Source organism: Bufo gargarizans, chromosome 7 (assembly GCF_014858855.1).
Source record: "Bufo gargarizans isolate SCDJY-AF-19 chromosome 7, ASM1485885v1, whole genome shotgun sequence".
Taxonomy (NCBI): Eukaryota; Metazoa; Chordata; class Amphibia; order Anura; family Bufonidae; genus Bufo; species Bufo gargarizans.
In genome coordinates this window covers 163,304,883-163,319,911 of record NC_058086.1, presented here as the reverse complement: position 1 = coordinate 163,319,911, position 15,029 = coordinate 163,304,883, and the positions used below count along the sequence as shown (strand labels likewise).

The following is a 15,029-nucleotide window of genomic DNA, read 5'->3' as shown; positions in this document are numbered from 1 at the left end:
CAGACCCTTTAAAAGGAAACACATCTTAAAACAATTTGAATACTTTAACAGGGTTTGATTAAAATGGGGCTCAGTGAACAGATGGGGTCCTCACACTTTGTAATTTGCTCTGCAAGCACAGAGAGAAGAGTGGCAATTTAGGAGCGTGGAGGTGTGCGGGGTCCATAGAGAGCTAAGGAGACATTTTTTCTAGGGGCATATATGGGATAAATAGGTAGCAGATGCACCTGGACCTTGAAGACAGAGGTGGCTGAAGCTTCAGGGTCTTTGACTTGATTTTTTGAATACTTATTGATCATTGAACTATGTAACACCAGATGGTCCTTCTCATAATTACTATCAGCAAAACATATTTACAATAATTACTGTAGAACACATTTTGAATCTCTAGAGACAATTTATTTTCTTAAGGAAATCATTTTATTCTGAAGCAGAATTTGTATACCAATCATGTTGTCTACGGCCAGTCAAAACCTGACATAAAACATGTACTGTAATCATAACCAATCTGTTGGAATTAGCAGGTCCAATGCATGCCGCCTAAAACAGTCTCAGTAATGTTATAGACACAGTGCTGGAACAACGACAAAAAAAAGTTGATTGCATTTTTGCAGTATTTCGGGTCATGAAATGACAGGACACAGACCTTCTAACTGCAAACACATGACAACTGAGAAAGTTGCAGATAGCATGTAGTGGTTAAAGTACATTTTTAGATGTGGCCTTCATTGTCGTTGCAAACAAAAGCCTCATTGTGAATCAAAGCTCGGATGTTACAGAATATGTAAAAGGGTGATAAGAAAGTAGGTGCTATGGTATCAATCATAGTCCGGGTTGCCACCGCTTTACAACAAACCTTTGTATAAAGCCTTTGTGAGCTTCTTTATTTGTATGTGGAGGACGCTGCTTGGAGAGACTCCAGATCTCTCATGGCGACTTTTTGGTACAGGATATGTATTAACACCCAGTATTTTATGATGGAGACACTCGATATCCCTTATCATAAGGAATGAATCCTGATGACTTCAAGACAGCTTCCCCTCACTCAATGTTTTGTTAGGACTCAGCACGCCCAGCACCCACTGAATTCCAGATGATTTAATTAAGCCTCTTGGACTTTCTTGTCAATATCCTAATGATCGTTCAGGCAGATCATTGGAACCAAGGAAGTATTTGGTTACGACAGCTATGTTTTAGATATGTTGTGAATGTTTTAGCATAGTAACGGACAATGAGATGACTTGTTCCAGGGTGAAATTAAAACTTTGCAAACTTTATTGTCAAAGATGACACCCGTTTTTTTTTTCTTAATGGAGCTGTCCTTTTAGACTGTAAGCTCCTAGATGAAATCTCTTCATTGACATTTCATTTTTCTATTTCACTTACTAAAGTGTCTGGGTTAATAAGTCACCCTTGCCCTGATATGAACAATGCAGTGTGCCCTTCCTGAGAACATATATGGGATTTGCCTAAGATCAGTAGAAACTCTCCAGCATATAGTAACAGAATAAATGGGTCTTAAAATTGTATCCACTGTAACGTGCCATTGTAGGCTTCCAAACTGTGTGAGACTCACTGCAGGAGAATAGGCTTGACGTTCTCTACAGGCCAGCTATTTTGGATTATGGTTGAGTGAGTTTGTAGATTATCAGATGCCTGAGTAATTGGCTTAGCTGCTGCACACACTTACAAACCCATTTGGGGTGCTTGATGGAGAAGTTCTCTGGCATCCGGGTTGTTGCTGTGACTAGGCTGGATAAGATGGCAGAGCCAGAGGTAGTGGCAGGACACTGGTCCAAGTGGAGGCCATCTCCTTAAGCCATGGGAAGAGGGAGCATGAGTCCAGTGGCTGATAACCTGTGTGTTCCAGAACAGTCAGCTGTACCTCATACTACATGGCTGAGAAAGCACTATAGAAGCTGCTTGAGAGGAATCACACAACCAAACTGGACAAGTACCTATGGCATACTGCATTAATGGTAGGGTGCTGCATTACAGACCCAGCTATTGTTTGGGTGGTCCTTGTGCCCTGGTAGATGCCAGCAATATACTGCATCAACCATACTTGGTTGACTGGTAATGCCTTGGATGGCACTCATTAAGCCCAGAAGAAATATAAAGGGTTGTTCAAGCTGAACCTCCTGCAACCATGTGCCATACCTTTCTATTGTTGTGAATTGGACTGTTGGCTTCTCAGTGAAATTAAATGGGCATCGCTGTTAAAGGAATTTCAGTGTTAAATCAAGCACAGTGGTAGGGCTTGGCAAGCATAATTTAAGAGTACCTTTGATTCTGTGCACTATTATGCTTAATACTGGAATTCCTGGTGACAACCCCCTTTAAGCTAGGTTCCTTAGTATTTGCTATACAATAGTTGTTATCGGTGCATTAGCAGATACTAGGCTTTTAACTGTCATTGGCATGTTTACTCTGCTTTGCAAGTGGCGGGCATATGGGCTAGATGAGTCTCCAAAAATTTGGGCAGATGCCAATGCATTATGCCACATATGATCCGTGCAAAAGTGGAGTCTTGCTATATATAGGGCTGACCTGCGTGTCTTGTGGACATTGTTGTTGACATATAGTGCACATTTGAAACATACAGAGAGTCAGATGTAACTATGACAAGTCACACAAGAGTGATGAGAGTTGTACAGATAATGGCCTGGTCTTTCTGTGGAGTTGGGTCCAGCATGCAAACTAAACTAGAACTTGAGATCTTGAGATCCTGCTGGTTGGTAAACTCCAATCCAGTTTGTCTTGACCTGCATCAGGTTGTAGTCTACTTTTAGATTACCGCATCAGAGGAAGCTCTTTAACTCCAAGTGTCCCTCGGTATATTGCAAGCAACTACTGGAGAGTACCTATACCTTGGGTTGAGGGAAGCCCTGGAGAATTCCACTCCATGGTACTGTTGTTATGCCCTCTTACAGTGGCTCACCACGTTCCATTATTGTGAGTTTCTCTGAGAGCTTCTCAGGACTGCAACCAGTATAGTTAGATGGTTACATGGTTCAAGAGATTGGAAAAAGACACAGATCTATCAAGTTCCACCTATAATCCCACTGAACTGATCCAGAGGAAGGCAAAAAAAATAAAATAAATCCTTCCCTACTCCAAATATAGCAGTCAGGCTAAATCTCTGGATCCCATCTCCAGAAATATTTTTACATTCAAGAAAGGCAACCAGCATTGTTACCCCCGTTTGGAGTAAAGTTTAACTCAAGTTCACTGTTATGTGTCTGCCTCTTACTGCATCATCCTTCATTGGGTTCCTGAGTTAAGAGTTAAGGACCACACATAGAACTGACCATCCTACATACAGGATCAACTTTAATCAGTTGAAAAGTGATAACCACAAATTTCCACAACCTGAGTGAATGTGCAATAAATAGAATATGAAAATCTGACCATTGCTGGATGCTGGAATACTCACTGCTAAATAACAAAATGGCATTAGGAGGACTGAGCAATATCAGAACCCTTTGGTGGGAACGTTATGGATGAAGTTTCCGTGGCCAAGAAGATGCACATGAGCCTGAAATCACCATGAACAATGCTAAGCACTGGCCAGACTGCTGTGGACACAACTGAACTTGCCCAGACTGAATATGTACTCTAAATTGGAGTGAAAAGTGTAGGATGACTACACTTTCAGTAAAGAAAATCTTAATGCTACAGCACTCCATGACATTCTAGAGAATGGTGTCTCCGGGGCTGTAACTTCCCAGATTAAACACTATTTAGAGGACGTGTGTAATTGGTATAATTATAATTTTCTTTCTCCTGAAAGGAAGAGTTGGGTCTCCTTAATGTTATCCCCTTGGATTGGAGCAGGAATGTACGTGAATGTTTGGGGCAGGGACAGTACAATAAACCTAAATATTTTCTTAGATTAAAGTTAAAAGTGTCTAAAATGGCAAAAATTGACATTCAGAACAGTGGACCTTATTGTAATTTCAAAGAATGTGTGCAATTGTATATTTCTCAGTGGGGAACTGGTATGTTGTTCTTCCTACAAAAAATTGATGTTTTGCAGCTTTACCAAACTCCTCTTGACTGAGACTACAGAGTGACCTGGAAGGCAACAACATATGCATTTGCCAAAACTAAAATGAGTACAATGGTATTAATAGTTAAATAAAAAATTTGTGGTTTGGCATTAAAAATGTATTGACACTGGTGGAGAGCCAGGCTGCATTTGGAGGAATTTGGATTTACTCAGAAATGATTTTTAACTGACGGATAAGTCTTTGGAATTTGTTGAGAAGAGACGTATCTGTAGCAGAATCCTTATAAATAAAACAAATGGACTGAAACTAATAATTAAAGCCGACAAATTAAAAAGAGGATTGTAACCTAGAATCTAATTTAATCGTGAATTTAATTTCCAGTAGTCGAGCAGATTGGTCAGGACTATACATCTTTAAAGTGACCTTCTTGCTAAAAATTTGAAAATACTACTTTTACCTGGAGGGAAGGTCCTTACCCCACCCCAAAGTTACATTTACATGACCTTTGCCATTCTGGAGATCGAAGGGAATGTTCAAATGGAGAGATGGCACTCATACACTACGTGCAGAATTATTAGGCAAATGAGTATTTTGACCACATCATCCTCTTTATGCATGTTGTCTTACTCCAAGCTGTATAGGCTCGAAAGCCTACTACCAATTAAGCATATTAGGTGATGTGCATCTCTGTAATGAGAAGGGGTGTGGTCTAATGACATCAACACCCTATATCAGGTGTGCATAATTATTAGGCAACTTCCTTTCCTTTGGCAAAATGGGTCAAAAGAAGGACTTGACAGGCTCGGAAAAGTCAAAAATAGTGAGATATCTTGCAGAGGGATGCAGCACTCTTAAAATTGCAAAGCTTCTGAAGCGTGATCATCGAACAATCAAGCGTTTCATTCAAAATAGTCAACAGGGTCGCAAGAAGCGTGTGGAAAAACCAAGGCGCAAAATAACTGCCCATGAACTGAGAAAAGTCAAGCGTGCAGCTGCCAAGATGCCACTTGCCACCAGTTTGGCCATATTTCAGAGCTGCAACATCACTGGAGTGCCCAAAAGCACAAGGTGTGCAATACTCAGAGACATGGCCAAGGTAAGAAAGGCTGAAAGACGACCACCACTAAACAAGACACACAAGCTGAAACGTCAAGACTGGGCCAAGAAATATCTCAAGACTGATTTTTCTAAGGTTTTATGGACTGATGAAATGAGAGTGAGTCTTGATGGGCCAGATGGCTGGATTGGTAAAGGGCAGAGAGCTCCAGTCCGCCTCAGACGCCAGCAAGGTGGAGGTGGAGTACTGGTTTGGGCTGGTATCATCAAAGATGAGCTTGTGGGGCCTTTTTGGGTTGAGGATGGAGTCAAGCTCAACTCCCAGTCCTACTGCCAGTTTCTGGAAGACACCTTCTTCAAGCAGTGGTACAGGAAGAAGTCTGCAAGGTAAGAAAAACATGATTTTCATGCAGGACAATGCTCCATCACACGCGTCCAAGTACTCCACAACGTGGCTGGCAAGAAAGGGTATAAAAGAAGAAAATCTAATGACATGGCCTCCTTGTTCACCTGATCTGAACCCCATTGAGAACCTGTGGTCCATCATCAAATGTGAGATTTACAAGGAGGGAAAACAGTACACCTCTCTGAACAGTGTCTGGGAGGCTGTGGTTGCTGCTGCACGCAATGTTGATGGTGAACAGATCAAAACACTGACAGAATCCATGGATGGCAGGCTTTTGAGTGTCCTTGCAAAGAAAGGTGGCTATATTGGTCACTGATTTGTTTTTGTTTTGTTTTTGAATGTCAGAAATGTATATTTGTGAATGTTGAGATGTTATATTGGTTTCACTGGTAAAAATAAATAATTGAAATGGGTATATATTTGTTTTTTGTTAAGTTGCCTAATAATTATGTACAGTAATAGTCACCTGCACACACAGATATCCCCCTAAAATAGCTAAAACTAAAAACAAACTAAAAACTACTTCCAAAAATATTCAGCTTTGATATTAATGAGTTTTTTGGGTTCATTGAGAACATGGTTGTTGTTCAATAATAAAATTAATCCTCAAAAATACAACTTGCCTAATAATTCTGCACTCCCTGTATATCTGAAGAGTCGGCTTCAACAATTATTAATTTATTATTAATTCATATATCATAACAGTAAGTGATAAAAACCATGAATTTCATCCATAAAAAACACACAATAAAATAATATATTATAACACCACTAAAATAGCGTAATAAGGAATATATAGTTTAAAATAGGACTAAATAGTATCCACCATGATGAACTAAGGCATACCGGGTTTTGTGTTAAAAATATTGCATACTATTGCATCTCCATCGATTAATCAGCTTCACATAGGATTAAGTTCAGGTAGTCAATTTGAATGGTAAGTATAGGATATAGCCACACCATATGTTTTAAAAGTTCATGTTGTCATTGTCATCTCTGTGTAAGGTATAGTTCACAGATGCTTAACAGTGGGGGAATTAAGCTCTAGGTGGCGTCCCACCTGTTTGGAGCTATATTATTCCCTTACCTCCAAGTCAGTGTGCGGCTTGCTCCTCTGAACTCCATCGCTTCAGCGTCCCTCGTGCTCCAATCCTGGCTTGCTCCAGTCACGTGAGAGTAGATTCGCCAGACTCCAAGTATTCTATGGAGCAGTTGTTCACGAGGGGACGGATCAGTTTCCTAATCGGCAGGCGGCAAAAAGTTAAGCGATCTTCAGCGTACGCAAAGACAATGGTGTTGCAAAGTCCAGATTCCTCCCAGACGCGTTTCGAAGTCCTATAGGTGACTGACTTCTTCCTCAGTGGTAACCTGGCACATATCGCAACACCTTTTTTATACCCTATTTCCTAGTTGAATCCAGTTGTAACCAAGTCCTGACCTGGATTATACCAATGGCTGCAACAGAATCCCGGCCCGGATTGTGATCCAAAGAACAATCTGATTGTAAAGTAATTAATGTTCAAGTACAGTTATTTAGACTTATTTTGTCTCTTTATATCATATAGATATCATGTAGATATATTGTGAGTATATTTCATTAGTCTCTTACTTCCAAATTCATAAAACGCTGATTGCGATAATGATGCGGTTTGTATGCGTTTTTTTCCCATCAATGCGTTTTTTCCTTTATTACTGCTAGAATATAATTATTAACAATTGGAATGAAGGGTTTTGGAGTAGCTCTATTCTTTTCTAATATATACCCTTCTTTCTCTTTTTCTGTACCCAATTTAAACTTATGAACATCTATAAAAGGATCTAAAATCAATATAAGCATCTAAAATCAATATAAAAGATATATGAAAAATATAAGATAAAATTGTAAAAATATGAGAGAACATACAGAAGACATGATGAACATGAGGTTGTGGTTGAATCAGAGATGGATACCCTCCACCAAGGCACCGTCGGACGTACGTAAAAAATACCATCCGACCGCGCATCAGTGGGTGGCATCCACCCCAGAACTATTCAAGTTTATAACAAACCAAAGATTTCCAACTCGGCATTTAGTCCATATGGGATAAGGGTATTCAACTCAAAGATCCATCTCGACTCATCTCGATTTTATCAATATGGTTCCCACCTCTCCAGTCCATTTCCACCCTCTCTATTGCTGCAAAGCTTAGGTTTTTAACTTGTTGGTCATGATGTTCCTTAAAATGTCTTGAGAGTGGGTGATCCATATACCCTTTCCTAATATTATTGAGATGTTCCGCAATCCTTTTCTTTAACGTCCTTTTAGTCCTTCCCACATATATTTTGTTACACGGACATCTTATTATGTAGATAACACTTGTAGTACTACATGTAAGATATTCCCTTATTTTATGTGTGAATTGGTTTACCGGAGATATTAATTCTGACGTTTTTCGTGGAAAACATGGTGACCGGCAATTGATGCACATGCCGCACCTGTAGAAGCCTTGGATCTCTACCATTTTTTGTATTGTAGGTCTGTTGGTTTGCTTTACTTTTGTTGTAGGAGCTATCTTCAATCCCAAATTTTGTGCTTTTTTATACACTATTTGAGGTATAGTGGGGATCAATGGACCTATCACCTTATCTCCCTTCAGAAAGTGCCAGTGCTTCTTAATTATTTGTTGGAATTTTCTGTACTGTGCATTAAAAGGTAGTACTATTCTCATGGTTCCCTCATCCCTATTTATTCTCTTGGATTGTGCTGATTCAAAGAACGATTGTCTATCCAATTGCCGTATTTTTGCTAGAGATGCATCTACAAGGGTTTGGGGATATTGCTTAGTTAAAAATTGTGCCTTCATTCTCCCTGTGTCTCCCTGTGTCTCATCTCTGGTACAATTGCCTTTGATACGCCGAAATTGTCCAAAAGGTATATTTACCAGACGCCTTGGTAGATGGCCGCTGGTGTAGGGAATAAAACCATTTTTGGCTACATCTTACTGAAATGTATTACAAATTACATTTTCGCCCTCAATGTGAATATTCAAATCCAGAAATTCTATATTTTCAACATATTTATTCGAGGAAAGATGTATATTCCTGTCATTTTTATTTAAGGATTCTATGAAGGAGACTAAGGAATCTTGATCATCATTCCACACTAAAATAATGTCGTCTATATACCTATACCATAGCACCAGGTCCGTCCCTAGCCTTGGCACAATGCAACTCTTCTCCCAATCAGCCATGAAGAGGTTTGCATAGCTCAGGGCGAACCTGGTGCCCATGGCAGTGCCACACTTCTGCACAAAAAAATTTGACCCAAAATAAAAATAATTGTGAGATAGGATAAATTTCACACTTTCTTCCAGAAATTAAATTTGTTCCCTCTTCAGTCTGCCTTCCATTACTAATTGTTCCCTCATAGCCTCTACACCCTGTTGGTGGTCAATAATCATATATAACCACTGTACATCCAATGTACACATTACCCATTTAGGGTTAAATTTCAACCTTTCCAAGATTTCAATAATTTGTGTCGTATCTCAAATATATGTCTTCATATTTTTTACTGTCGGCTGAAGATGTCTATCAATGTATTTTGACAAATTATATGTGATAGAGCCTATCCAAGATACGATGGGTCGACCCGGTGGCTGTGTAGGGTTCTTATGAATTTTTGGCAGACAGTAAAAAATAGGCATTCTTGCTTGTGTGTCACATATAAATTCATATTTCTGTTTATTTAGTACATTTCTAGAGAGACCTCTCTCACACAATTGTTTCAATTCCTCCTGATATAGCCTAGTTGGGTCCGATTTCAATTGAATATACGTGGCCTCATCTTCCAATTGTTTTAGGCACTCCTCATTATATTCTTCCACTCCCCAAATTACAATAGCCCCCCCCCCTTATCAGCTGATCTAATCACCAAATTTTCTCTCGCTTGTAGTTCTTTTATAGCCTTAATTTCCTGATTTGTGATATTATTTCCCCTATCGTTATTCTTGATCCTTCTTATGTCTTATTCTACTGATTGACGGAAAGTAATAATCTCTTTTCTTGTATGGGGTATTTCGTGGATTTCTTTTTCAGGTCCGTGTGTGAATATTTCTGTGTGACCATCATAGGCCTCTCAACTGGATTTGCCAAGAATGCCTATTTTTTACTGTCTGCCAAAAATTCATAAGAACCCTACACAGGTCAACCTATCGTTTCTGGGATAGGCTCTATCACATGTAATTTGTCAAAATACATTGATAGACATCTTCAGCCAACAGTAAAAATATGAAGACATATATTCGAGATACAACACAAATTATTGAAATCTTGGAAAGGTTGAAATTTAACCCTAAATGGGTAATGTGTATATTGGATGTACAGTCGTTATATATGATTATTGACCACCAACAGGGTGTAGAGGCTATGCGGGAACAATTAGTAATGGAAGGCAGACTGAAGAGGGAACAAATGTAATTTCTGGAAGAAAGTGTGAAATTTATCCTATCTCACAATTATTTTTTATTTGGGTCAAATTTTTTTGTGCAGAAGTGTGGCACTGCCATGGGCACCAGGTTCGCCCTGAGCTATGCAAACCTCTTCATGGCTGATTGGGAGGAGAGTTGCATTGTGCCAAGGCTAGGGGCGGACCTGATGCTATGGTATAGGTATATAGACGACATTATTTTAGTGTGGAATGGTGATCAAGATTCCTTAGTCTCCTTCATAGAATCATTAAATAAAAATGACAGGAATATACATTCTTCCTCGAATATATATGTTGAAAATATAAAATTTCTGGATTTGAATATTCACATTGAGGGCGAAAATGTTATTTGTAATACATTTCAGAAAGATGTAGCCAAAAATGGTTTTATTCCCTACACCAGCAGCCATCTACCAAGGTGTTTGCTAAATATACATTATGGACAATTTCGGCGTATCAAACGCAATTGTACCAGAGATGAGACATTTTGAAGAGGCAGGGAGAATGAAGGAACAATTTTTAACTAAGCAATATCCCCAAACCCTTGTAGATGCATCCCTAGCGAAAATACAGCAATTGGATAGACAATCGTTCTTTGAATCAGCACAATCCAAGAGAATAAATAGGGATGAGGAAACCATGAGAATAGTACTACCTTTTAATGTACAGTACAGAAAATTCCAACAAAAAATTAAGAAGCACTGGCACTTTCTGAAGGGAGATAAGGTGATAGGTCCATTTACCCCCACTATACCTCAAATAGTGTATCAAAAAGCACCAAATTTGGGATTGAAGATAGCCCCTACAACAAATGTAAAGCAAACCAACAGACCTACAATACAAAAAATGGTAGAGATCCAAGGCTTCTACAGGTGCGGCATGTGCATCAATTGCCGGTCAACATGTTTACCTCCAAACAGGTGGGACGCCACCTAGAGCTTAATTCCCCCACTGTTAAGCATCTGTGAACTATACCTTACACAGAGATGACAACATGAACTTTTAAAACATATGGTGCGGCTATATCCTATACTTACCATTCAAATTGTTCAACCTGAACTTAATCCTATGTGAAGCTGATTGATCGATGGAGATGCAATAGTATGCAATATTTTTAACACAAAACCCGGTATGCCTTAGTTCATCATGGTGGATACTATTTAGTCCTATTTTAAACTATATATTCCTTATTACGCTATTTTAGTGGTGTTATAATATATTATTTTATTGTGTGTTTTTTATGGATGAAATTCATGGTTTTTATCACTTACTGTTATGATATATGAATTAATAATAAATTAATAATTGTTGTAGCCGACTCTTCAGATATATGAGTGCCATATCATAAGCTGCTATTATCTAATAATTTTCTGGTGTTTGGAGTTAACACCTTTAAGATATTGAGCACCTTCCCATCCTACCTGTAGGTAGAGCCACCTTATTTAATTACTTTTTCAATGTTCAAATGGAGGCTTCTTCATCATGGTTGCCTGTCCAGGTCCCAATTAGCAGCTTCAAGAGCTGCTGGGAAACCAGTACAGGGAGCAATATTATGTGCACACTATACGTTCATAGCTGGGGTTAGTCTTGTCCCTCCAGGCAAAGTGAGATTTACTTTAAATGTTCAAATGGCATCAGAAACAAAACATTATATTTCTATTACAGACAAAGCAGCCTTGACGTAAAGATGATTTTTGTCTTTGTTAAAAACAATGGGAAGCTGGTGTGCATTGTATAATCTAAGTAACCTTGTGCTGGCATCTGTTAATCTACAATAATCCTGCTATATTTCATGAGAACAGCTCAGGCCTCTGAAGCTTTATCAGTTTGCAGGTCTAGTATTTTTCTGTAACAAGTAACCATTTGTTCTTTGCTTCCTCTAAGCCTTGCAAGAGCTTATAAAGATGCCCAAGATGTACTTTCGGAGAAGCCTGAAATACAACATCTTGGCCGAATCTGGAAGGAACTGTATACTATATCCAATTTTATGGATACCGTTCGGACTAACCCTGGAAAAGTTTATGGTAATTTCCAACTCACTGATCTGTTCATTTAGAATTAGAGTTCATTGCCTTGGCAAATATAAAGATTACATAAGTTTTGACTGACTTTTTTTTATGAAGTAAGTTGCAGAGCAAACAGCACAGACCATAAATCAGTGGTAGAGTCATTTTATTTGAAGGTAAGGCATTAGGCAGGCAATCTCTCTTGTTATCTAGCCACTTATTAGTATATAATGATTGTGCTTATTTAAATTAAATCCTATTAAAATAATCAAACAACACTCCTGGTGTTCATAAAATCATCCATATACTTTCGAAAAATAAATTCAGGGAGAAATTGTTGATAGTACCCCAAAATATCCCCCCAACCTCCCCTGAAGCATATATGAACATATATGAACTAAATAGACAATGATGTCCTTATGCATGAATTACAACATAATCAGACCCTAGCACCCTTTAACAGACCCAGCTCATTCAGCAGACCCCACCAACTTTCAACGAACTCCAGCATCACTTCCACAGACCAGTCACCTTTCAATAGACCCCAGCATCTATCAACATACCTGGCATACTTTGGCAGATCCCAACACCTTTCAACAGACCCTAGCATCCTTCAATAGATCTGGCACCCTTCAAAAGTCCCCAGCATCCTTCAACAAACCTTGTACCCTTCACCAGATCCCAGAGCCTTTAACAGACCCCAGCATTCTTCAACAGACCTGGCACCCTTCAGCAGACCCCAGCACTTTTTAAAAGACCTCATCATCCTTTGACAGACCTGACACCCTTCATCAGACCCAACACCTGTCAACAGACCCCAGCATCCTTCACCAGACCCCAGCACTTTTTAAAAGACCTCATCATCCTTTGACAGACCTGACACCCTTCATCAGACCCAACACCTGTCAACAGACCCCAGCATCCTTCACCAGACCCCAGCATCCTTCACCAGATTTTGCATACTTCAGTAGTCTCCAGCACCTACCAATAGACCCCAAGATCCTCCAACAGACCTAGCACCCTTCAGCAGACCCCAGCACTTTTTAATAGACCTCATCATCCTTTAACAGACCTGACACCCTTCATCAGACCCAACACCTGTCAACAGACCCCAGCATCCTTCACCAGATTTTGCATACTTCAGTAGTCTCCAGCACCTACCAATAGACCCCAAGATCCTCCAACAGATCTGGCACCCTTCAGCAGACCCCAGAACCTTTCAACAGACCACCAGCATCCTTCCTCAGACCCCATCAACTTTTGACAGACACCAGCACAAAACCCAGAACCCAAACAGAACCCAGTATACTGCAAGAGATCCCAGCCTGTCACCCTTAAGCATCTAATCATGGTGCCCTTTCTATTGACCAATCAAAGCGGTAAAAATAGAGACTATAAAGAATGAGGAAAGAATCAAAAGGTCACAAAAAGTGAAGCAAACTGGATAAACACATTAGGTAGCTGTCATTGCATAGGTTTACTCAGCCTCATTTGCACCCTGATGTCCTTACTATGCGTGAGACGCGTTTTTGTTTTGCAAGAGATGTGAAATCATTTTGCCTACAGGTCAAATACTTACTAGGGATAAAACTGACTGCAAGTTCATGGAGAACATTCAGCAAAGGATTAAAAGTGGAGAGGTGTCAATGCTGCACTTCAGATTTCTGCATATAATGCAGAACCACATGTCTGCATATCCTCAAGCTACGCGGTAACAGCCACTTCATTAGTCACTGTCATTCTTAAATGGGGCTTTAAAAGATCCTGTTGAATGGCAAATACCAGGTGACTGAACATTTTAAACAATTGTAACCTGTGTTTTTTTACTTTGTCCTGGAATATAAGCTAAATTCCATTCATACTGCGACATTCGGAAGCATTTTCCCTTTGTTCCTTGGTGGTAGCAAACATATACAGTACAGACCAAAAGTTTGGACACACCTTCTCATTCAAAGAGTTTTCTTTATTTTCATGACTATGAAAACTGTAGATTCACACTGAAGGCATCAAAACTATGAATTAACACATATGGAATTATATACATAACAAAAAAGTGTGAAACAACTGAAAATATGTAATATTCTAGGTTCTTCAAAGTAGACACCTTTTGCTTTGATTACTGCTTTGCACACTCTTGGCATTCTCTTGATGAGCTTCAAGAGGTAGTCACCTGAAATGGTTTTCACTTCACAGGTGTGCCCTGTCAGGTTTAATAAGTGGGATTTCTTGCCTTATAAATGTGGTTGAGACCATCAGTTGCGTTGTGGAGAAGTCAGGTGGATACACAGCTGATAGTCCTACTGAATAGACTGTTAGAATTTGTATTATGGCAAGAAAAAAGCAGCTAAGTAAAGAAAAACGAGTGGCCATCATTACTTTAAGAAATGAAGGTCAGTCAGTCCAAAAAATTAGGAAAACTTTGAAAGTGTCCCCAAGTGCAGTCACAAAAACCATCAAGCGCTACAAAGAAACTGTCTCACATGCGGACCGCCCCAGGAAAGGAAGACCAAAAGTCACCTCTGCTGCGGAGGATAAGTTCATCCGAGTCACCAGCCTCAGAAATCGCAGGTTAACAGCAGCTCAGATTAGAGACCAGGTCAATGCCACACAGAGTTCTAGCAGCAGACACATCTCTAGAACAACTGTTAAGATGAGACTGTGTGAATCAGGCCTTCATGGTAGAATATCTGCTAGGAAACCACTGCTAAGGACAGGCAACAAGCAGAAGAGACTTGTTTGGGCTAAAGAACACAAGGAATGGAAATTAGACTAGTGGAAATCTGTGCTTTGGTCTGATGAGTCCAAATTTGAGATCTTTGGTTTCAACCACCGTGTCTTTGTGGGACGCAGAAAAGGTGAACGGATGGACTCTACATGCCTGGTTTCCACCGTGAAGCATGGAGGAGGAGGTGTGATGGTGTGGGGGTGCTTTGCTGGTGACACTGTTGGGGATTTATTCAAAATTGAAGGCATACTGAACCAGCATGGCTACCACAGCATCTTGCAGCGGCATGCTATTCCATCCGGTTGGGCCATCATTTATTTTTCAACAGGACAATGACCCCAAACACACCTCCAGG

General features: G+C 39.7%; 1 protein-coding gene across 1 annotated transcript in view; it reads left to right on the top strand.

Annotated features, from left to right (window-relative positions):
* The window catches only part of ABCA4 (ATP binding cassette subfamily A member 4), a 187,876-nt gene that overhangs the window by 11,812 nt on the left and 161,035 nt on the right, over window positions 1-15,029 (top strand). The window contains 1 exon segment of the mRNA XM_044302440.1: window positions 11,828-11,967. Coding sequence (XP_044158375.1) covers window positions 11,828-11,967 — 140 coding nt within the window.